General features: G+C 53.7%; 2 protein-coding genes across 7 annotated transcripts; one reads left to right on the top strand and one right to left on the bottom strand.

The window, feature by feature from the left end:
- Positions 1–113: 113 nt before the first annotated feature.
- Positions 114–15659, top strand: LOC142069008 (uncharacterized). 4 transcript variants are annotated; one of them, XM_075119137.1, is made up of 7 exons: positions 114–349; positions 1450–1521; positions 3656–3696; positions 5114–5176; positions 6560–6692; positions 10211–10381; positions 13147–15659. In XM_075119137.1, exons 2-7 carry the CDS (start codon positions 1465–1467, stop codon positions 13210–13212), a joined length of 531 nt encoding a protein of 176 aa, XP_074975238.1. In that variant the 5' UTR covers positions 114–349; positions 1450–1464; the 3' UTR covers positions 13213–15659. The 4 variants fall into 4 exon arrangements, with proteins under 4 accessions (XP_074975238.1, XP_074975236.1, XP_074975237.1 ...); XM_075119135.1 differs by having other exon boundaries at positions 12993–15659; XM_075119136.1 differs by lacking the exon at positions 5114–5176 and having other exon boundaries at positions 12993–15659.
- A 150-nt stretch (positions 15660–15809) lies between these two features.
- On the bottom strand, positions 15810–21016 carry ARL16 (ARF like GTPase 16). Of its 3 annotated transcripts, none has more exons than XM_075119139.1 (5): positions 20898–21016; positions 19994–20052; positions 18853–18966; positions 17579–17694; positions 15810–16576 (listed from the first exon to the last, which is right to left on the bottom strand). In XM_075119139.1, the coding sequence occupies exons 1-5, from the start codon at positions 20956–20958 to the stop codon at positions 16405–16407; spliced, it is 522 nt and encodes a 173-aa protein (XP_074975240.1). In that variant the 5' UTR covers positions 20959–21016; the 3' UTR covers positions 15810–16404. The 3 variants fall into 3 exon arrangements, with proteins under 3 accessions (XP_074975240.1, XP_048673389.1, XP_048673391.1); XM_048817432.2 differs by lacking the exon at positions 20898–21016 and adding an exon at positions 19345–19516 and having other exon boundaries at positions 19994–20058; XM_048817434.2 differs by lacking the exons at positions 19994–20052; positions 20898–21016 and adding an exon at positions 19809–19987.
- Positions 21017–21043: the final 27 nt, after the last annotated feature.

Raw genomic sequence — 21043 nt, 5'->3', positions numbered from 1 at the left:
GGACAGACCATTAGCCTGGCAGGCCCTTTCCTGGACATGTTTGTGGTTTATCACCCATCTGCTGTCCATGGATTACAGGTTGCTGAACTGCCTCGTTCATAATTATTGTAATATTCCTTTTGTTCTCCCACCTCCTTTCAGCTCTTTTGTTTCTCAGGCAGGTTAGTTCTAGCAATGGATAGCGTTACTAAACCAGGCCTGAGTCCTGGTATGTGCCAGCTCTCTGCATTGCTCACCCGGAAATGGGTCTCTTCAGTTAAATACGGTAAAGTGTGTGGCTCAGGCTCATTCTGTGATTGGTCAGCCGAAGGCAATTCAGCTGGTTCCCTGGTTTCTTCGCTGCACCCAGGTACTTTTGATGCTTTTTGTATTTTTTAGCTGCACGTTAGTTTCACCGATTATTGCAGAGTTAACTCTACGTGTGCTCTGGGATCTGAGAACAAGGGACTGGCTGCCAGGGGAAGGGGAATGCAAGAGAGCATCAGCAGCATGGGGACATCTCACCCAGAACCTGGTGGGGAGAGATTCTGGGCTGTACACAGTTGGTAGTGTTTCTAAGCCTGGTTATTTCCCCTGCTCCCCAGGACCCTTTGGGCAGAGATTTCTCACAGGGAAGAGAAGGCTCCTAGCATAGAGCTGGTTCCCCATAGGCACTCTGGGGCTAGTGATCGTCTTCCCATCTGATGAAAGGCCGGGTATTTTTTCTGGGGAGAGGGATTTGCATTTGGAGCCAGAATTCGGAGTTTCCTCTGCAGCCAAATGTCAAGTTTTCCCAGTGTTCCTGGGCAGCCCCTGCTGCATCTATGGCTGACAAGGCCCAGAGGGGCAGCGTGAAGGTGGGAAGTGGCTCTCTCGGTTGTGTGAAGGACCTGACATATGTGGCTGGCAACTGAAAAGAGACCATGTTCTCCCATGGGAGGAGAGCAGCCCTGGGCTGGGTTGTGTGCAGGTCAGGACAGTCACACCTGGAGAATCCCAGAAAGTGCAGTGGAGAAGGGCACAGCTTTTTGCAAGTGCAGTCAGTGTTCTGTGAGCCTCCAGCCCCCAGTGACTTTCCCCTGTAACCTGGGGAGGAGTAAGATCAGGAGAGAAACTGTGCTAGGTACAAGAGCATGGAAAGAGCACCCCACTCCACCGGGGGCGTCGACTAGGGATGGCTGATGGGGAAAGTCTAAGGGACCCTTCCAGGTGGAGAACAGCAGTGGGGTGCTAGCAAGCACTTCCCTAGTGAACAGCCGTCCCCCGAACAGTCCCAGCAAAATCCCACCTGGAGCTGTGTGGCTGTCCCAGGAATACCCTGGTGAGGCTCCCAGGGCTGGGACGGGGTACACAATAGCAGGGCTCCATGACCGGGAGGGTTGGACCAAGCCCCTCTTAGCTGTGAACTCTGGGGTTTTCACAGTGCGGGTGGATTCTGAGTCTGCTCTGTTTCTCCATCCCGCCTGGCAGCAGCACCAAGAGACGATGCTCCCCAAGGCCGTTGTTACGAATGGCCACACAGAACACAGCACCACAGCAGCGGTGAGTGTCAGTCAACCCACCTGAGCCCCCAGGACTCCCATGACGAGTCCCAGGCTGGCATCAGCTCCATCTCCGGGAGGGCAGCCAAGGGGCACAGGCTCAGCACGGAGCCCTGCCTGCTGCTGCCTGGCACAGGGCTCGGCAGCCAGTTCCCGAGAGAGGCTCATCGTTGCCTGTCTTTTACTCTTCTGTACGTGCTTTCTGTGCTGGATTGACAGCCAGGCTGTCCTCTGGGCCATGGACGGCACCACCCAGGTAGGGCACAGCCCCGCCCCCCGCGGGCCAGCGTGACCTGGGATGCCCTGCTCTAGGACTGAGAGAGCAGCTCACGCTCCATCTCCCTCTGTTCCCCTGGCTCTTTGCTGGAGCTGCCAGCTGTGGAGCCAGTTGCTCGTGCTCTTGTCCAGCAGGGACAGGACCAAGACAAGTCCGTTTCTTCCAGCCAGGCCACCAAGCAGCCAGCAGGTGCTTTGAGGCATTTAGCCGCAGGTTGGACTGCGCTGTGACAGAGACCGAGTCTCTGTCATTGAGGGTGATGGTCTGGTCTGCAGGGCCCCTGCCTCTCAGCACTCTTAAATGTGTAAAACTTAACGAAAGCTGCTGGCATAAAGCGCCTCAGACCTGGAGGCTGAAAGAATCAGTCCCTGCCTTCAGCCAGGAGCACTGAGGAAAGCCCTGGTTTCTCAGGAGTGTGATTTGATTGAGATGTAGGGGTCTGTGTTTCTGTGATCACTGAGATGTCCCCATGGGACAGTGGACAGGGTACACTGACTCTGGGACTGTCCCTGGGGTGCTGGGCAGAAGCGTGATTGTCAGGTACCCTGAGTGCTGTGTTTGCAGCTGCTGTGATGTTCTCGGGGGTTCTCTGGAGGAATTTCCAATATCCATGGGGTTTTGTGAACACACAGTTCTGCAAAGGGCCCTTTGGCTGCAATGAGACAGACCCTGGTGACCAGCTTTTTGCTTGGGATTTTCTGTGTCTCCACCACTTGCGGCTGGTATTTCCAGATATGCCAGCTCTCGTGAATGAATAGTGAGAGTTGCTATTTCTGTGTGAAATTAAGCCTCACTTGTGATAGAACCCTCAACTTTCAGGATTTTTTTCCCCCCAGCCATGGCACATTCTTAAAATGTGTTTCCAGTCAAAAGAAGGGGGAGGACCATCCCTCAAATAAGCAATTGAATCAACTGGGAAAAAAAGATCCTGACATTGGAGAGCTCTTAAAAGTGAGGCTTAATTTTACTTAGAAATCCTGTCAGCCACCCCTCGTCCAGGCACAGTCAGGGCTCCAGCTGTCAGTCCTGGGTGGCTGCTTCCCTGCCTGCCTGGGAAGTGAGAGGGGATCTGGGGAGGGTGAAGAACCCAAAGGGGCAGAGGTGAGACTGGAGGTTGCGGGAGGACTGAAGTGAGGAGGGTGAGCGCTGGTAAGCAGGGGCTGTATTGATGGTGGGTTCTGAGCAGATGGGGTGAGTGCTGGGAGGGTGAACTAAGGGCGGTGGGGGTCGATGGGGGCCGTGGGGCTGAACTGATGGGGAGCTGAATTGAAGGGAGGTTGGGTGGGGACAGAACTGATGAGGGCTTGGGGGACAGGATGAATTGCTGAGCAGGAGAGGGGTGGATGTGGGGGTGAGAGCTCCTGCAGCAGGGTCCAAAATCCACCTACCCAGTACACATGGGAGAGTGGGAGACACAATGGGCATGGGCCCGGGGAGTTCAAACATCAATTGACCTAAACACACACTGTCATCTTTGTTTCAAACGTCACGATTTTGTGGGGGGTCTGCCTCATGACTTCTGAAGATGGCAACACTGTACTTCTGTCCATTCAGCACTGCCCACTGCTGCATGGAACCAGATTTTGCTCAGGTTTTGGGTAACTGGCTGCTCGTGGCTGTAGACAAGGGTTAGTGTTTCCATCTGCTTTCGTTCCAGTGTGGTGTGGCTTGGAAAGCAGGTGAGGGCCGGGTATTTCTGCAGGGTGCTCAGTGCGCTGGCAGGAAGATTCTGAGCTCTGCTCCCTGCCTGTGGGTCAGTTAACTGTTGATCATGGGCTTGCTGTGCTTGTGGCTGTGGGTCCCTCAGGATGACTGGCCTGGACCAGACTGCTGTGAGCTCTCTGCCTTATTCCTGCAGAACGAGCCCAACGTTCCTCCGGAGAAGTGGCAACAGAAAAGGTAAAGGCAGGAGTTGTTTGTTCCAGCATTTTTGGAAACCACCTGACATCCTCCCCTATGTTCTGGGAGCAGCCGCTGATCCCCTTCTTCCCACCATCCTGTCTGGGCAGGGTGCCCCCAAAGCCCCTTCGGATTCCCTCAGACAGCCTTTAGCATAGGGAAAGGCAGCAGCTGCTGTGAGATGGCTCCCACCACAGGGCCAGCTGGGAAGCTCTTCCTTTAGCCACTCCACGGCCCCCACTAGGCTCGCCATGCCCAGAGACGACTTGTACCTACTGATTCTGGGGGGCATGGGTGGCAGGTGAACCACGGGCTCAGGGAGGCTAGTCCCTGGCCAGCCTCGCCCCTCCCACCCCCCTTCCCCTGCTGGAGCCCAGAGCTGCCCCCCTCCCTGTGGCCACCAGTCCCCCTCTCCTCCCCCCCAGCCCTGGAGTGCCAGGCATGCAGCCCCCCCAGCCCCAGAGCACGGGCAGGCAGCCCCCCGAGTGCCGGGCGGCCCCAGCCACTGCAAGTCCCGGCCACAGGCTGCCAGCAGCTGCCCTAGCCCCAGGCCCAGCCGGCTTCCCAGAAGAGCAGCCTGCCTGGGCTGGGGCCAAGGGGGAAGGGCCAGCAGGAGGGGGCCTCGGGGCAGAGCGTGGGCAAGGCCACGCCAGCCGTTTGGGACAGCACAGCCGCACCCAGCCCACAATATCTGCTGCCCATGCTGGGGGGGAGGGGGGCACGTGACCACCCCATGTGTCGCCTTGGGGAGGAACCTTCCTGCCCCACCTCCCTGGGCTGGGGCTCCAGGCACAGGGAGCACGGACCCCGCTGTGGGAGAATCACAGTGTCTCCCTGGCGCTCCCAGGCCCTCATGGACCCCCTCAGCAGGGGAGGGGCACAGGCAGGGCCCCTACGTCCAGTTGAGCAGAGGCCAGGGAACCCCGTGTGTCACCTCTGGCCATGCCCAGGATCCTGTTGGGCTCCCACCTGCTGGTGCCTCAGTTCCCAGCTGTGGGAGCCAGGGGAGGAGGAGACAAAGGGGTCTTGCTTTCCAGGGATGCCCCCTGCCCAGCAGAGCGGAGCTGGCCCTGCTTGGCCCATGCGTTTGAACAGGCCGGCGTGTAGTTCAGCTGTGCCTGGCAGGGGCTGCCTCCACAGCCACTCGGAGGAGGAGGCTTCCAGCAGGGATTTGCCACTTTCCCGCCCCCGCCAGGGATGCAGCTCTAGAACAGGAGGATGCGGCATTGCCAGGACCTTTCGCCGGGCCTGCTCCTCGAGCTTATGCAAGCTCTTGCTACATTGGCTTCTTATGGGACATTCCTATGGATGCTTCCCCTCTCCCCAGCAAGCCCCACTCCTCTCCCAGCTGTCAGATTCTCCTCAGGAAATGCCTCAACTCCTCCCCTCTCAGTTCCCAACCTCCCCCTTCTCTTAGGTCCACGTGCTGTAACCTGCAGGACCCTTGGCCATCCGAGAGAGTGGTGCGAGCACAGCCCAGGTCAGATTCCCACCCAGCTGGTGTCATTTGTCAGGCTCCACTGAAGTCAATGCGATGAGGAGTGACTCTAGCTGAGGGAGAAGCTGCCCCCCGAGTCACTGTTTCCCTTCCCTCCCAGGTGCTTGTTTGCGTCACCCCCTTGTGCCCGGGGTGAGCCCGGGGTATCACTCACCACGGCACCAGTTGGTGCTACAGCAATAGAAATGATTCATAACATTAAATATGACCCAGTCAAGATGCTTTTGGTTGGGTTCCGATATCAAATGTCTCTTTGCCCCTGGGACTTGCCTGCCCCCCCACCAATGCGCCTGAGACCCCTCCGGTCCCCACATGTGGACTAGACCCTCTCATGGCCTCAGCAACCCTCTTCATAGAGCTGGACACCCTAACTCCCACTCATCCCCCGCTACAGGAACAGGCCGGGCGCTCTGCAGTCCTGCAGTGAGCCGGGCATGTTGAGAAGAGGCAGAGTTAAGGCTGTTGACGTTTTGTTTGCTCCCGAACTTCGCTTGGCTATAAGGGAGACACGGCTGGCTCTAGAGCAGAGATGGGCAAACTGCAGCCCGTGGGACCATCCTGCCAGGCCCCTGAGCACGCGCCCCCACCCCACTGTCCCCCCAACTCTGCAGCCTCAGCTCGCCATGCCGCCAGCGCTCTGGGCAGCGGGGCTGGCTCTGGCCGGGCGGTGCAGCGGCCAGTCCTGGTGCTCTGAGAGGCATGGTAAGGGAGCAGGGGGGTTGGATAAGGGGCAGGGGGTCCTGTGGGCAGTTAGGGGACAGGGAGCAGGTGGCAGCTTGATGGAGCGGAGGTTCGGGGGGGGGCAGGGGATGGGGAACAGAGGGGGTGGTTAGGTGTGGGGGGTCCTGGGAGGGGGCAGTCAGGGGACAAGGAGCAGGGGGGGCTGGATGGGTCGGGGGTTCTTAGGGGGGCAGTCGGGAGGGGGAAGTGGGAGGGGGCAGATAGAGGGTGGGGGCCAGGCTGTTTTGGGGAGGTACAGCCTTCCCTACCCAGCCCTCCATACAGTTTCGCACCCCCGATATGGCCCTCAGGCCAAAAAGTTTGCCCACCCCTGCTCTGGAGAGAGGGACCTGGGGCAGAGAAGTTTCCCAGAGGGGAACAGCCAAGGCTAAGGAATCTAGGCCGAGGGGTTTTGTAGTTGAATTGCCAGGAAATCTGACCCCAGTCAGGGATGAACTGGGCACTCATACTGTGGGGGGAGCATGGGGCAAGGACTCTACCGGCTCATTGGGGCTGGGGGAGATAAGCTCCACAGGGAGGGGTTGTTGCCTCTGGCCACAGCCCACAAGAAGAACTCTTTGTTTAGCAAGGAATGCCTTGCCTGCCAGAGACCCCAGGACCCTGTGCTTTTCTGGTACCTTGCAGACTAGTCCGGCAAAAGGAGAAATTAAGAAGCAATTTACTGAAGAGTGGGTTTCAGTTCCTTGACAGATTTGTGGAGTTGCTGAAGGAAATGGAGGATGTGCCCAAGGACACCAAAAAGAAATACCTGCAGAAGGTGAGCACTTGCCACCTAGCGCTGCTCCCTGCAGCCCGCAATTCCACCTCTGGCTTCCCACCACCTCCTGCTTGATGGGTTTGGGGAAAGGGGCCCAACAGGGGCTCAGGAATAAGGAGCATGCACTGTGGTCTGGATCACTTGTGTCTGAAGGGATGGGCAGGGAACCTGGCTCCCACTGCAAGGAATGTATCTGGAAATGAGGAGGAGTCTGCCCAGTTGCCTCTAACAGACAGTGCTGCTAAATATGGGGCAGGGAGGAGAGGAGCAGGAGCTGCCTCAGGGACGGACTTGCCAGGCACCTGGGAGAGGAATGTGCAGGGGTGAGGAACAAGGAAACCCATGGTGTGTTGGTGTTTGGTGGGAGCCATAGAAATGTGCAGCTGGAAGGGATGTTGAAAAGTCTTCAAGTGCAGCCCCCTGCATTGAGGCAGAACCAGAGGAGTTTGTCCAACCTGTTCTTAAAAACTTCCAATCGCAGGGATTCTCCAACCTCCCCGTCCAGAGTTTAATTCCCCTTAGCGGTAGAAGGTTTGTCCTAATATCTAACCCGAATCTCCCCTTGCATGGAGAACAATTGTTCACGTCCTTTTTACAACAGCACTTAGGGTGTTGGAAGACGTATCTCTCCCTCCCCCCTCTTCTTTTCTCCAGACTACGCAGGCCCAGGGTTGTAACCTTTCCTCACAGGCTCTCTAAACCTTTGATCATTTTTGTTGCTCTCCTCTGAGCTCTCTCCTTTTTGTCCACATCGTTCCTAAAGTGCAGTTCCCAGAACTGGGCACAGGACCCAGCTCAAACCTCACCAGTGCCAAGGAGAGCGGGACAATCACCTCCCATGCCTTAGATACACCACTCCAGTTAATACACCCTAGAATAAATTAGCCTTTTGCACAACCGCAACACATTGACTCATAGTCTATCTGTGATCCACTATAACCCCCAGATCCTTTTCAACAGGACGACCACCTAGCCCAGTGGTCTCCAACCTTTTTAAGCCCAAGATAACTTTTTTTGAATTTAAGGGCAATCCAGGATCTGCCCTGCCCCACTCACTCCACCCCCCACCCCGCATCACTTGCTCCTCCCCCACTCTCATTCACTTTCCCCGGTCTGGGGCAGGGGGTTGGGGTTAGGGAGGGGGTGCAGGCTCTGGGCTGGGGCCAAGAGGTTTGCAGTGTGGGAGGGGGCTCCGGGCTGAGCCTGGGGCAGGGGGTTGGGGTGCAGGAGGGGGCATGGGGTGCTGGCTCTGAGAGGGGGCTGGGGCAGGGGCTTAAGGTGCAGGAGAGGGGTTGGGGTGCGGGCTTCTGCTGGGCAGCACTTACCTCGGGCGTCTCCCAGTTGGCGGCACAGTGGAGCTAAGGCAGCCTCCCTGCCTGCCGCAGCCCCACGCCACTCCTGGAAGGGGCCAACATGCCCCTGTGGCCCCTGGGGGAAGCGGGGGAGCACATGGCTCTGTGTGCTGCCCCTCTCTGCAGGCACCGCTCCCGCAGCTCCTATTGGCCACAGTTCCCCGTTCCCAGCCGATGGGAGCTGCGGGGGTCGTGCTTGCAGGCAGGAGCAGCATGTGGAAACCCCCCCGCCCCCGCCCAAGCCGCACTGTGACATGGGGCCAGAGCAGGCAGGGGCCTGCCTTGGCGGCAGCCCCGCTGCACCACCAAAGATCGCGAGCGACCGGTTGGTGATCACTGACTGAGCCCGTACTCCCTGTTTTGTAATAGTGCATTTGATTTTTCCTTCCTGAGTGTAGTACTTTACACTTGTCCTTATTGAATTTCATCTTGATTTCAGACTAATTCTCTAATCTGGCAAGGTCGTTCTGAGTACTAATCCTGTTCTCCAAAGTGTTTGCAACCCCTCCCAGTTTGGTGTCATCTGCAAATTATATAAGGATACTCTCCGCACCAGGAGTAATCAATTAGTTTTTGTCAAGGTCCAAATTTCTTGGCCAAGGTATAATCATGATCCACACTCCAGAGAAAATAATACAAAAATAATAAAAATAATGATAATAAATAAATAAAAAATATTTTCTCAGTCACTTCAAAAGTGTCTGGTGGTCCGGATTTGGCCCGTGTTCTGCCTATTGCCTACCCCTGCTCCACACCATTATCCAAGCCATCAGTTAAAATGTTCAGTAATACCAGACCCAGGACAGAGCCCAGTGGACGCCCACTAGCTATGCCCTCCCAGTCTGACAATGAAACATTGACAATGACTCTGAGTATGGTCTTTGAACCAGTTATGTACTCACCTTATAGCAACTTAATCTAGAGTATATTTCTCTGGTTTGCTGATAAGAATGCCATGTGGGACCATGTCAAAAGCCTTACTAAAATCAAGATTTATCATATCTACCACTTTCCCTCATCCACTAGGCCAGTAACCTGTCAAAGAAGGAAATTAAGTTGATTTGTCATGATCTATGGATGGTGCCTGATCCCCCCACATCTGGGGAGGCTGGGCATGCCTAGACTGTGACCACGCCCCCATTCAGTGTCCTCCCCCCTGAGGCCTCGCCCATGCTCCATCCCTGTTCTACCCAAGACCCTGCTCCAGCTCGTCCCCCTTCCCCCATGGCGCCCCCCGACACTACTCGCAGCTCTCTGCCTCCTACCCTGAAGCCCCCACTGCTCATGCCTTTTCACCCTCTCCCAAGCCACAGGAAATGGGGGGGGCACATGACCCTGGGAAGCCATGGGGGGTGTGCATGGCCCCGACTGCAGAAGCCACAGGGCAGGGGCACACAGCCCCGGATGCAGCCCCGGATGCAACCTGGGGCTGGAACCTGGACTTCTATCATATCCTCCCTTAGTAGTTTCTTTTCCAAGCTGAACAGTCCTGGTCTCATTAATCTCTCCTCATACAGAAGCTGTTCCATACCCCTCATCATGTTAGTTGCCCTTTTCTGTATCTTTTTCAATTCCAATATATCTTTTTTGAGATGGGGCGACCAGATTGACCTGCAGATACAAGATGCGGGGATACCATGGATTTATCTAGAGGCATCTATTATTATCTTATTATCTATCCCTTTCCTAATGATTCCCAACATTGTTAGCTTTTTTGTTCCTTGGTCAGGAACAAGTCTAAAATGGCTGTCCCTGGTTCCTGTCTCCTCTTTCTGAAACCAAGAGCTGTGCTCTGTATGTTCCAAGAACTTACTGGACGTTTTGTGTTCTGAGAATGGGACCAGGTGGCTGTGCCTGGAGTGGCGAGGGAACTCGCCAGCACAGTCGCACATGCAGGAGAGCAGCGAGAATCCGACGGAAGAGCAAGAGGGACTGGAGAGCAACTGCAGACAGGCAGGGACAGGATCTCTCTGCACACACTGCATTAGTGTTCGCTCCATCCATCCTTTCCTGCTGTTTCTTTTGCATTTGAGCGACGGCTGGGGAGGCCATGGGGACATTATGGGATCATGACTGTGGGAGGGGAGGTGGGCTGCTGTGTCACCAATGGGAGGGGCATGCGTCCACCAGAATCGTGTTCCAGAGTCCATCTCTACTTTTTACCAGATGCTGCACGCAATATTCTTCTTCGGACAAATACATGTGACTCCCATAGAGCCCAGAGAGTTTTTACCTGAGTCTCATCAAGATACATTCAGATGTCTCTACCTAGCACCATTTCAGCAGTGTACAACTCACCTTCCCACCAAAACACCTTACTCCATCCTTCTTGATTACGTACGTATTCTCTCCCCATCTCTGTGTGTGTCCTGTGTTTGTGCTAGTCGCCTGAGATACAGGGCCAGATCCTCCGCTGGTGTCATTAGCACAGCTCCATTGAAATCAGCATAGCAGATGGGAGCCGGGCCTTGACTTCAGGCTGAAGCAGTGGCCGTGAGAGGAGAGTCAGTGAATGAGGATGGGTATGGTGTGGCTGTAAGGACCTGAACAGCCTGGTTCCAAGTGTAAGTTCATGAGCATATTGGCACTAGGGGAATGGCCAAACTGGCTCAGATCCGTTGTCTCCGAATGGGGCCAGCACAAGCCAGAACCCCCAGAATGGATAATTAAAGGAATAGCCTGGCCCCCAGCAGAAGTCCTTTCCTGACCTCTAGCAGCTCATGGCTGCTTGCATGCTGAAGCAGGAGTGTTACTATATAGGAATGTGTTTCCTAGCTAATGTAACGGAGTGTTCTCATTATCGATATCTTTGAATCCTACTAACCTCCTGGCCTCAGTGAGATCCTGTGGCAGTAAGTTCCACAGGCTAATTATATGATGTGTAAAGAAGTTTCCTTTTGTCAGTTTGCATTTTACTGACTTTTCATGCAGTTAGGGTAGGTCCCTCAGAAACGCTTCAGTCTTCAATAACTGAAAAGTTCTGGCTCCTCCGCAAATGCTGCCCCCTCATTGCTCTTCTGTATCGATTAGTGTTACAAACAGCACCGATATGACTCTTGAATCTGGGGCCCTGCTGATGGCCTGAAAGTTGATTTATTCCTACTGCTCTGCAGAACTACTGACTGTGGTCTGTAACCTCTCATTGAAATCAGCTTCTGTACCCGACGACTGGAGGACAGCTAATGTGACACCAATTTTTAAAACAGGCTCTAGAGGCGAGCCCAGCAATTACAGGCCTTAAGCCTAACTCCAGTACCAGGCAAATTGGTTGAGGGCTTTTCTTCACTAACGCGCTAAATCAGCACCGCTGCCCTCAGTGCAGCAGCACTGATTTGGCAGGTCTGGTGAAGACGTGCTAAGCTGATGGGAGAGCACTCTCCCTTTGACTTCTGTACTCCATCTCAACAAGAGGCGGAAGTTACATCGACTTAAGTTACTAAACTTATGTAACTTAACCAGTGTAATTTACACTGACTTTCAGTGGCAGTGTAGACCAGCCCTTAGACTACAGTAAAGAACAGAATTATCAGACACATAGATGAACACAATATGTTGGGGGGAAGAGTTTTTTGTAAAGGGAAATCCTGCCTCACTAATCTACTAGAATTCTTTGAGAGGGTCAACAAGTATATGGACAAGGGTGATCCAGTGGATATAGTGAACTTAGATTTTCAGAAAGCCTTTGACAAGGTGGCTCACCAAAGGCTTATCTTAAGCAAAGTAAGTAGTCACAGGGTAAGAGGGAAGGTCCTTGCATGGATCAGTAACTGGATAACGGATAGGAAACAAAGGGTAGGGATAAATGGTCAGTTTTCAGAATGGAGAGAGAGAGAAATAGCAGCGTCACCCAGGGGTCTGTACTGGGACTAGTGCTGTTCAACATATTCAGAAATTATCTGGAGAAAGGGGTAAACAGTGAGTTGGCAAAATTTGAAGACAATACAAAATTATTCAAGATAGTTAAGTCCCAGGCAGACTGCGAAGAGTTACCAAGGGATCTCACAAAATTGAGTGACTGGGCAACAAAATGGCAGATGAAATTCAATGTTAATAAATGCAAAGTAATGCACATTGGAAAACATAATCCCAACTATACATATAAAATGATGGGGTCTAAATTAGCTGTTACCGCTCAAGAAGGATCTTGGAGTCTTTGTGATAGTTCTCTTAAAACATCCACTCAATGTGCAGCAGCAGTCAAAAAAGCAAACAACGTTGGGAATCATTAGGAAAGGGATAGATAAGACACAAAATATCACGTTGCCTCTACGTAAATCCATGGTATGCCCACATCTTGAATACTGCAGGCAGATCTGGTTGCCCCATCTCAAAAAAAAAAAAAAAAAAAAAATTGGAATTGGAAAAGGTACAGAAAAGGGCAACAAAAAGGATTAGGGGTATGAAACTGCTTCCATATGAGGAGAGATTAATGAGACTGGAACTTTTCATCTTGGAAAAGAGACGGCTAAGGGGAGATATGATTGAGGTCTATAAAATCATGACTGGTGTGGAGAAAGTAAATAAGGAAGTGTTATTTACTCCTTCTCATAACCCAAGTACTAGGGGTCACCAAATGTAATTAAATGGCAGCAGGTGTAAAACAAACAAAAGGAAGTATTTCTTCACTCAATGCAGAGTCAACCTGTGGAACTCTTTGCCAGAGGATATTGTGAAGGCCAAGACTATAACAGAGTTAAAAAAAGAACTAGATAAGTTCATGGAGGATAGGTCCATCAATGGCATCCCTAGCCTTTGTTTGCCAGAAGCTGGGAATGGGTGACAGGGGATGGATCACTTGATGATTCCCTGTTCTGTTCATTCCCTCTGGGGCACCTGGCATTGGCCACTGTCAGGACACTGTCACGTTACAGACAGGATACTGGGCTAGATGGGCCATTGGTCTGACCCAGTATGGCCACTCTTATATTCTTAGGTTTCTGTTTTGTAGCCAATCTGTGCCCCAAGACAGCACTTTCCCTCTCGCCCCGACGACTACATCATGTCTTTAAATGACTCCTATGAGGGACTTTGTCACAGACTTCTTGAGAGTTCCCACCGATATAGTGACCAGCTGCTGTTTAACTACTCTGTGCCTGACACAGGCGCAACATTCTGGCTTTCAAGAGGTGCTAGTTCGTCCTGCTGCTCTGGTCGTTTTCTTCTGCTGAAGAATGATGTCGTCCCCTGGGGAGTGGAACATGGACCAAATACTGGATGCAGAGTCTTAGTGACTAATGATGTATGTTCCAGGTGACAGAAGTGAAACGATTCACTACCCCCCAGGAGCTAATGAGCTTTCTGCAGAGCTTTAATGCGCAACTGTGGAATCAATCACTGGAGGAACCTCATGCACTGAATGCCACTGAATTCACATTTACAGCCTCAGTTATCGCTTGCTGCTTCTATAGTGATCCGCAGGGTGGCACTGACCTCCACCACTTCTATGGCGCTTCCCTCTCATGTAAGGGGCTCCACGAAAGACGCATCATGATTGAGTTGTCCTCTATAAAAACATGGCACAAGGCCATGGCCTATGCAGTGCATCATGGGGACACTGGCCTGGCCATCACCTTCCCTGAGGGGATGTGGAGCCAGGCCTTTCAGTTTAATGTTGAAGAACAAAAGTATCAGGAGAAGTCCCCCTGTGGGAAGTGTCAGCAAATGTTTAGGAATGTGAACTTTTGGCCCCCTCCCAACACCCCCGCAACCGGGGACAAGTGGCAGTATGGGAACTGCGCTGAGGTGGAGTCCTTGAGCAAGCTCCTGCTGGGGACCAGAGTGGTGGAGGAGGGGGTTCGGTCAACAAGGACACCCCCTCTGCCAAACAGCTATGAAGCCATAGAGAGGGACTTCACAAATAGCATTGAGGAAGACATTAAAAAAAGTCTTATTAACAGGCTGCGGTCAAGACAGTTCAAGGCCAAGACATTACAGTTTTTCAATCTCCAGTGACTGCGCATGGCAGTGATGGGGGAGTCAGGCTGGCATTCTGTGCAGCTCAGGCACCCTCCTGATTGGGGGTTGTTGCAGGGGTCACAGGCTGCTCTGGTTCTACTTCCCCCTCCAACACAGACCACAACAGCAGAGACTGCCCAGAGTGCATATGCTATACCTTCAGCCCTGCCCCTCCCTGGTGCTTAAGCTTGCAGCTGGTGTACAGGGTCTGTGTGCTGGAGGGAGCATGCCCCCCAGAGACTAACTGGATAAGGATTGTGGTAGAGGGGGGCACAGCTCATGGGTCTCTGAAGCTGTTAGACTGGTAATTCAGCCTACGCCACCTCCTGACCCTCTAGGAGAAAAGAGAAACAAGGGGGACTTGCTAAGGCTTTAATGCAGTTCCTGGGTCCAGGCTCTCCACTGAGACCCCAGTTACTAGCCTATCACACTAACACTGGCAGCTGCATTTTCTTTGGAGCCTGTCAGTGCTTGTGCGAGGCTCCATTTAGAACTGGTCCCTTCCTGCAATAGAGCTGCAATCTTGGACCCCATCTAGTCCATCCCCAGGGCCCAATACACGACTGCTTCTTATTGCACATTCTCTAGTGCTTCAACCAGCCCTTTGCTTGGGGAGGGAGCTATTCCACAGCCTGAATCATTTCCCTGGCAAGAACCTTTCTCCCAACTTTCCCTTTTCTTAATATCATCTCCTTCCCCGGTGTTTATTCTGCATGGGTCCCCTGGGCACAATTCTGCTCCCTCCCAGATGTTCACACCCTTCAGACATTTAGCTGGTGATGCTGCTTCGCACCTAATCTAACACTCACAGCTCTCACTTGGCCAGCGGCACTCTCTGAGGATACCGTAGCTAACAGAGCCATGGGGGGACACCTTTAGAGTTCAGAGACGGTCAGTGACAGACACCCAACTGTGAATTCCCCATTACCAGAAACTGTCATGAGCCTGAAGTGAGACCTCCTCTCTTTGCACAAACTGTCCCTCGGGCTGCAGAGTGTCCAAGCCCCACCTCCCTGGACAAGGATCACCAAGTATAGTACACCCTCACTATAACACCCTTCGCAATAGCAAACCTGGTCCCTGGATCCCACCTCCAGCCCCGCCCAGGGGGCAGAGAGCTCCACTTGCCCTGGGGTCACAGCAGGGCAGATTGCTCCTCCAGCCTCAGAGCCCCAGGTGTGGTTCCGGGACCAGAGGAGCTCTCAGCAATGCTGCAGGGCTTGAGGTGTCAGCCCCTTCCAGCAGGGCTCTTCCCCTATAACAAACCCCTAGCTATAACGACCAAATGGCTTGGATTCCCAGGGGTTCATTATAGCAAGGGTGTACTGTATGCTCCCACTTAAGACCAGGCTCTTCCTCCTCACTTGGTGGATGATGCTTCCCCTTCTTACACAGAAACAGAGCTCTTGTGTGTCTGGCACCTCGGGACTGCAGCCGGCTGTACTGGAAATGCAGGTGGTGGGCATGAAGGTGGCTTTATATTGGACTGTAAACTCTTCTGCTGAGGGACCTGTTCTTCTGAGCTGCTGGTACAGCACCCAGCCCTTAGCTGCTAATGCAATGCAAACAATACAAGCTTGGTCTGTCGGATATGGGTTTGGAGTCCTGTGCAGATTGAATGTTTTGGCGTATGTAAATAAACTCACCTGGTTCTACCTAACCTATCTGAAGTTTTGGGGCAGGGACCTGTGCATCTGGGAAGCCCCTCACACACCTTCTGGGGCATTATAACAACAGTTTTGTATTTGTGGCCTGCCTTAAAGTGGCCTGCCCTCGGAAGACACAGCATTAAACCAGAGGGAGAAGGAACTACATTCTGCTCTTTAATAAACAGATAGCAATAGTTTAGTCACTAACAAACCCCTCCCCAGAGCTCCTGCCTGCAGATGGGCTCCAGTGGGCAGGCCCATTACCTCCTAGCCTAGGAGCAGCAGCCCAGGGCCAGCAGTCAAAGCGGAAAAGGATGGGGCAGGGGTGCTCCATCAGCAAGGCTTCCAAGGACAGGGGAGTCATGGGACAAAGGTACCCTAGTAAACACAAGGCTGTGGTCTCTGCACATCCCAGCCCCCACCTCGGCAATACGCTCCTCCCACCCCAGGGGGCAAGCAGGCTGACTGACAGTCTGGAACGAATGGGAGAAAGTCCTGAGTTCATAGTTTACTTTGCAATTCAAGGTACCAAAAGTCTGGGGCAGCTCCATTCCTACCACCAACCTGATAGGGGCACACTCTGGCTTGCTGCTGCCCCCCTGCTCTCATTCCCCGATGGAGGGCTGATGAGACTGCTGCTCAGCTATCTCTACTGCTCCTGGATCCTAGTCTTGGTGACAGAGTAGGTATGAGCTGCCTGGAGTCAGAGTCAGCCCCGTCAGCTGGCAGGATACACCAAAGCTGGACACAGCAAATTCAACTGGGATCCTTGAGGGTGGAGCGAAGCCATTGCAGCACGTCGGGCAGCCCCGTGCCATCACGGGCGCTGGTCTCCACCACAGTGATGGGCTGGTTAGCACAGGAAATGATATCATGAATCCGGAACAGCGATTTCATCTCCACCAGGGACATGTAGCAGGGCAGGTCACTGGAGCCACATTTGGGGATGGGAAGAAAGGGAGAGAGAGAGAGAGAGAGATAGAGATTGTGCTAAACCATCAGTGACCCAACTTAGAGCAACTGGAATTTGCCATTCCTGTTGAGCCATCCCAGCAAGGGGCTACACAGGGTGACTGGCCTTTTAGAGAGTATTAGGGCCAATTTACCCACAACTAAGGCTGGTCAGCCAGCCTTGGGGTTAACTGATTGCTCATGTGGTTGATTAGTCTTCAATTAGGGTTGCACCTGTCTGTAATAAAATAACCAGAATTCAGTAAGGAAGGGAACACAGCAAGGTGATCAGGGGGGAGGCTCCTGGACAGAGGAGACCCCAGGCGAGAAACAAGGGGAGCATTCCTAATACAATCATGGGGAAACGGATGAGAGCCGAATCCCAGCTACAGGGAGTAGAACTGGGTGAGATCTTTATGCTATGTTAGCCAAGGGACTGGTGAGAGTACTGCCCAGCTCTGGGGAGGACTGGGAAGGCCTTGAGGTAGTATTTCATGTTAAGGGCAGAAGGACCAGTGAGACCGATACTCCAGATCTGGGGAGGAGAGATGCGGGGATGGAAGTTGTGAACAAGGAAGATACAGAAACCATGTAAGAGACTCTGGAGCTAGAAATGGGACCCAGGACCTGAGTGGAAGCTCTTTCCTTGTTTGGGATTTGTTCTGTTAATTAAAGGGATATTCTTCAATGCAAGTTTGTTTGGACTTAATTACAAAGAGGTTGGAGAAACTGAAGCAGCACCTCTAGTGCTGCAGCTGGTCACTGTGGGATGGCCAGAGGCCCTCAGTGGAACCAGATGAAATGGATAGTCTGAAACGGGCAGCGTATTCCCCCCCAACCTACCTGCCTCTCAGGGACTTATTTGGCTGCAGATGATGATATAGGCAAGAAACAACTGCACCAGGAGTCCCAGATTTCCTCCCTTTGCCCTACCCCATGGATACTGATCACTTTCAGCCTGGAGGAATCCTTGCCTTACATCTTATTGAACAGGATCAGGACGGATGCCGAGGCAAGCTGCTCTGCGGAGAGGAGTGACAGGAGCTGGACACAGGATGAAGAGATCTGCGTGGGGTTAGCCGCATCAATCATGAACTGGGAAGAAGCAGAGTGAAAGATCCAGGTTGGGAATTAATTAAAATGTAAGACAGTCACTTGGGAGATGTGGGTTACGCCACAGACCAGCTCCAGAACAGGGAGTGGGAGGAGATTAAAACACGAGGGAAATGAAATGAACCCCCATAAGTGAGAGACCCTGGTGTAGAGTTCTTGGGTCTGGAGGTCCTTCCCTGGATTTGGAGCCTCACTCCACAGGCCACTTGATGGTGATGTGTCCCCCAGCCATGCCTATAAACACACAGGGTGCCAGCTGCTCACGAGTAGCACAGCTCGAGATGATGGAGTCACCCTGCTGTAAAATGGGTGAGTGAGTTTAGAATCAAGCCCACAAGGTGGCCCAGAGGGATCTCACGAGCCCTGAGTGATAAGTTGCAGGGAGGAGCTGAGGCATGAAAAATGGAAGGCCAGTGAAGTCTGGCCCTGAGGTGAGGCGTTCCCTCACTCCATGGCCATTTCCATTCATGTGAGGGCTTTTGGCAGGGAGAGTAGGACACTGCTACTGTTGAGGATTAGATTTTTCAATAAGTGTCAAATGTCGATTTCACTGTACACACAAACGGGTGAAAAATTATTTCCATTGATAAGTCAAATTTACAGATAGACAAAGTAAGAAAAATGTTGTTTGAGAATGTGAGACTCAGAATTGTCTGACCCCACCCCCCTGCATTTAAACCAATAAAAATGTGAAAAAATGCTTAAAAATAAACAGTGATATTATCTGCTGAAATTATTTTAAAAAGTCAACTTCTGTCAGGCCTAATTATGTCTAAACACCCATGATTTCCCCTTAAGTGAGAGTGACAATGCAGAGACCTTTACACAAGAGGCAGCATGGTCTGAACATGGCCAGGACTCCTGGGTTCTATTTCATTCTGCCATTGACTTGCTGTGTGGTCTTTGGGGAAAGTCACTTCCTCTCTCTCTCTCTCTCTGCCCAGCTGTACAATGGGATGTATCTCCCTCCCCCAAAGGGAGCTGTTACCATTACTCGTACATGGTGGATCACTCAGCCCTCCACATGCAGTGCAAGGCAGTTCCAATGTAGCCTGAGCCAATGGAACGTTGGGTTAGATGTTGGTGATGGGCCAGGAAAAGGTCACATTCAGAAGCCAGACCCAAGGGATGTGCGCTCACCAGGACAGAGCTGCAGTCTCCATAGTAACTAGACCAGATAGGGCCCATGCAGCCCCCCAGCTCCCGAATTGTGATCTTCTTCTGGATCAGAAGGTCAGTCAGATTTGTGCCCACCTGCAAGGTTAGAAGACAACAACAGCCAGAGTCAGTCTCTGTAGGGACATTTGTGTTCCTCACAACCGAGTCCATCTCCTGTCAGTACACCACTGAGCTGCTAGTTAGAAGTGACCCTTTGGGGGCTGTCTACACTACGAAAGAGCACCACTGCGTGGGGGTAGTTGTGCTGTAAATGACCCTGTTCTATTCATAAGGGAGAACCCTCAAAAGCAAGGGGATTGCATTGGACTACTAAGGCTGCAGTCAATCAAAGAACAGGGGAAGCTATGGGAAAAAACTTCCCAGAAGTTCAGTCAGCAGTCACCTGCAGGGGACCCACCCACCATTCAGGGTTTAAGCTGGTGTCACATAGGAATGGGATTCCCTGGGACTGACCAAGTGGAGCAACATTGGCTGAACTGGTATCAGAAGGTTTCTGCTGATGTCTTCTGACATGTGCGGCTTCCTCAGGGACAACCTTTTGTTCTGTGTAGCTGCTAGCCAGGCTGAGTCTCCCTGGTTCTGTTAACACCTTACTAACAGGTTTCAGAGTGGTAATCGTGTTAGTCTGTATCAGCAAAAAAAAAAAAAAAGGGCGGGGGAGGACTTGTGGCACCTTAGAAACTAACAAATTTATTTGGGCATAAGCTTTCGTGGGCTAAAATCCACTTAATTGGATGCATGCAGTGGAAAATACAGTAGGAAGATATATATATATATATAAATATAATCTTCCTACTGCCCACGAAAGCTTATGCCCAAATAAATTTGTTAGTCTCTAAGGTACCACAAGTACTCCTCGTTTTTTTTACCTTACTAACACAAATGCAACAGAATCCTGGCCACACTGACCCACCCACCCAGAGAGCAGCAGCCTGGCCCCTCATAAGGTTGATCTACAACTAGCTGAGTGATGCTGGACAGAAGTCCTGGTCTCGACTGAGCACTCAGCCGTGGCCGCATCGGGCCAGCAAACGGCACTGAACACGTTGAGCCTGTGAAATGCGGACAGGCCCAGTGAGCCAGAGTGTTGCCCCGGCCATACCGTGGGCAGTGTGGGGGGAGGCTCCCCAAGCTCTCTGGACCCATCCTTGGAGCACAGCTGTGCAGGAAGCTGTTAAGGAGCATGGGGGGAAGGAATAATATCACCAGACACCCCCAGGCGCATAGGGACTGGAGCTTGGAGTGCTGTGCCCCCCTGGCTTGAGGTGGTTTCCATGTATACAGGGTTTGCAGTCTGGTTCAATGGCTCTCAGCCCCCCCCATCCCGCATTGCTCCAGCGCCTACCCAGGGGACCCCACAGCGACAGCCAGAGACTAGAGCCGGGCATCGCCGCCCCCCAACCCCGCTTCGCGCACCCCTGGGAACAAGCTCCCTCTGCCCCCCCCCGGCTCCGCCCCTCCCCCGCTCCCGGCACCCCCTGGGAACAAGCTCCCCCTGCCCCCCCCCGGACACCCCACCGGCTCCGCCCCTCCCCCCCCGGCTACCTCCCGGGAACAAGCTCCCTCTGCCCCCCCCCCGGCTCCGCCCCTCCCCCGCTCTGGGCACCCCCCGCTCCCGGCACCCCCCGGGAACAAGCTCCCTCTGCCCCCCCCGGCTCCGCCCCTCCCCCGCTCTGGGCACCCCCCGCTCCCGGCACCCCCCGGGAACAAGCTCCCCCTGCCCCCCCCGGACACCCCCCCGGCTCCGCCCCTCCCCCCCGGCTCCCTCCCGGGAACAAGCTCCCTCTGCCCCCCCCCCCCCGGCTCCGCCCCCGGCTCCCTCCCGGGAACAAGCTCCCTCTGCCCCCCCCGGCTCCGCCCCTCCCCCGCTCTGGGCACCCCCCGCTCCCGGCACCCCCTGGGAACAAGCTCCCCCTGCCCCCCCCGGACACCCCCCAGGCTCCGCCCCTCCCCCGCTCCCGGCCCCTGCGGCCGAGGCAGGGTCTCCCCGGGCGGGGCCAGGATATTCTGCAGCCGCTTCACCAGCAGCGTCTTGCCCACGCCCGAGGCCCCGAGCAGCAGGTACATGGCGGCGGGGCCCGGGCCCGCAGCGCCAGCCCATTGCCATGGAGATGCGCTGCCCGCTTCCATTGGCGGATGCAGCCGCGGAGCT

The sequence above is a fragment of the Caretta caretta genome, chromosome 14 (assembly GCF_965140235.1).
Source record: "Caretta caretta isolate rCarCar2 chromosome 14, rCarCar1.hap1, whole genome shotgun sequence".
Classification (NCBI taxonomy): Eukaryota; Metazoa; Chordata; order Testudines; family Cheloniidae; genus Caretta; species Caretta caretta.
Note: the sequence above shows the minus strand (reverse complement) of the source record. Positions and strands in the feature narration are given on the sequence as shown.

Excerpts from the sequence above, each read along its gene's own strand:
- LOC142069008 (XM_075119135.1), top strand. The coding sequence starts at position 1,465 with ATGCTCCCCAAGGCCGTTGTTACGAATGGCCACACAGAACACAGCACC. Across the intron at positions 3,697-5,113 it reads GAGAAGTGGCAACAGAAAAG|GTCCACGTGCTGTAACCTGC; the intron begins GTAAAGGCAGGA and ends CCCTTCTCTTAG. Across the intron at positions 10,382-12,992 it reads ACTCCATCCTTCTTGATTAC|CCAATCTGTGCCCCAAGACA; the intron begins GTACGTATTCTC and ends TCTGTTTTGTAG.
- ARL16 (XM_075119139.1), bottom strand. The coding sequence starts at position 20,958 with ATGTACCTGCTGCTCGGGGCCTCGGGCGTGGGCAAGACGCTGCTGGTG. Across the intron at positions 20,053-20,897 it reads GCTGGTGAAGCGGCTGCAGA|AGCTGTGCTCCAAGGATGGG; the intron begins ATATCCTGGCCC and ends AGCTTCCTGCAC. Across the intron at positions 16,577-17,578 it reads CTGATCCTGTTCAATAAGAT|TGACCTGCCCTGCTACATGT; the intron begins GTAAGGCAAGGA and ends ATGTGGCTCCAG.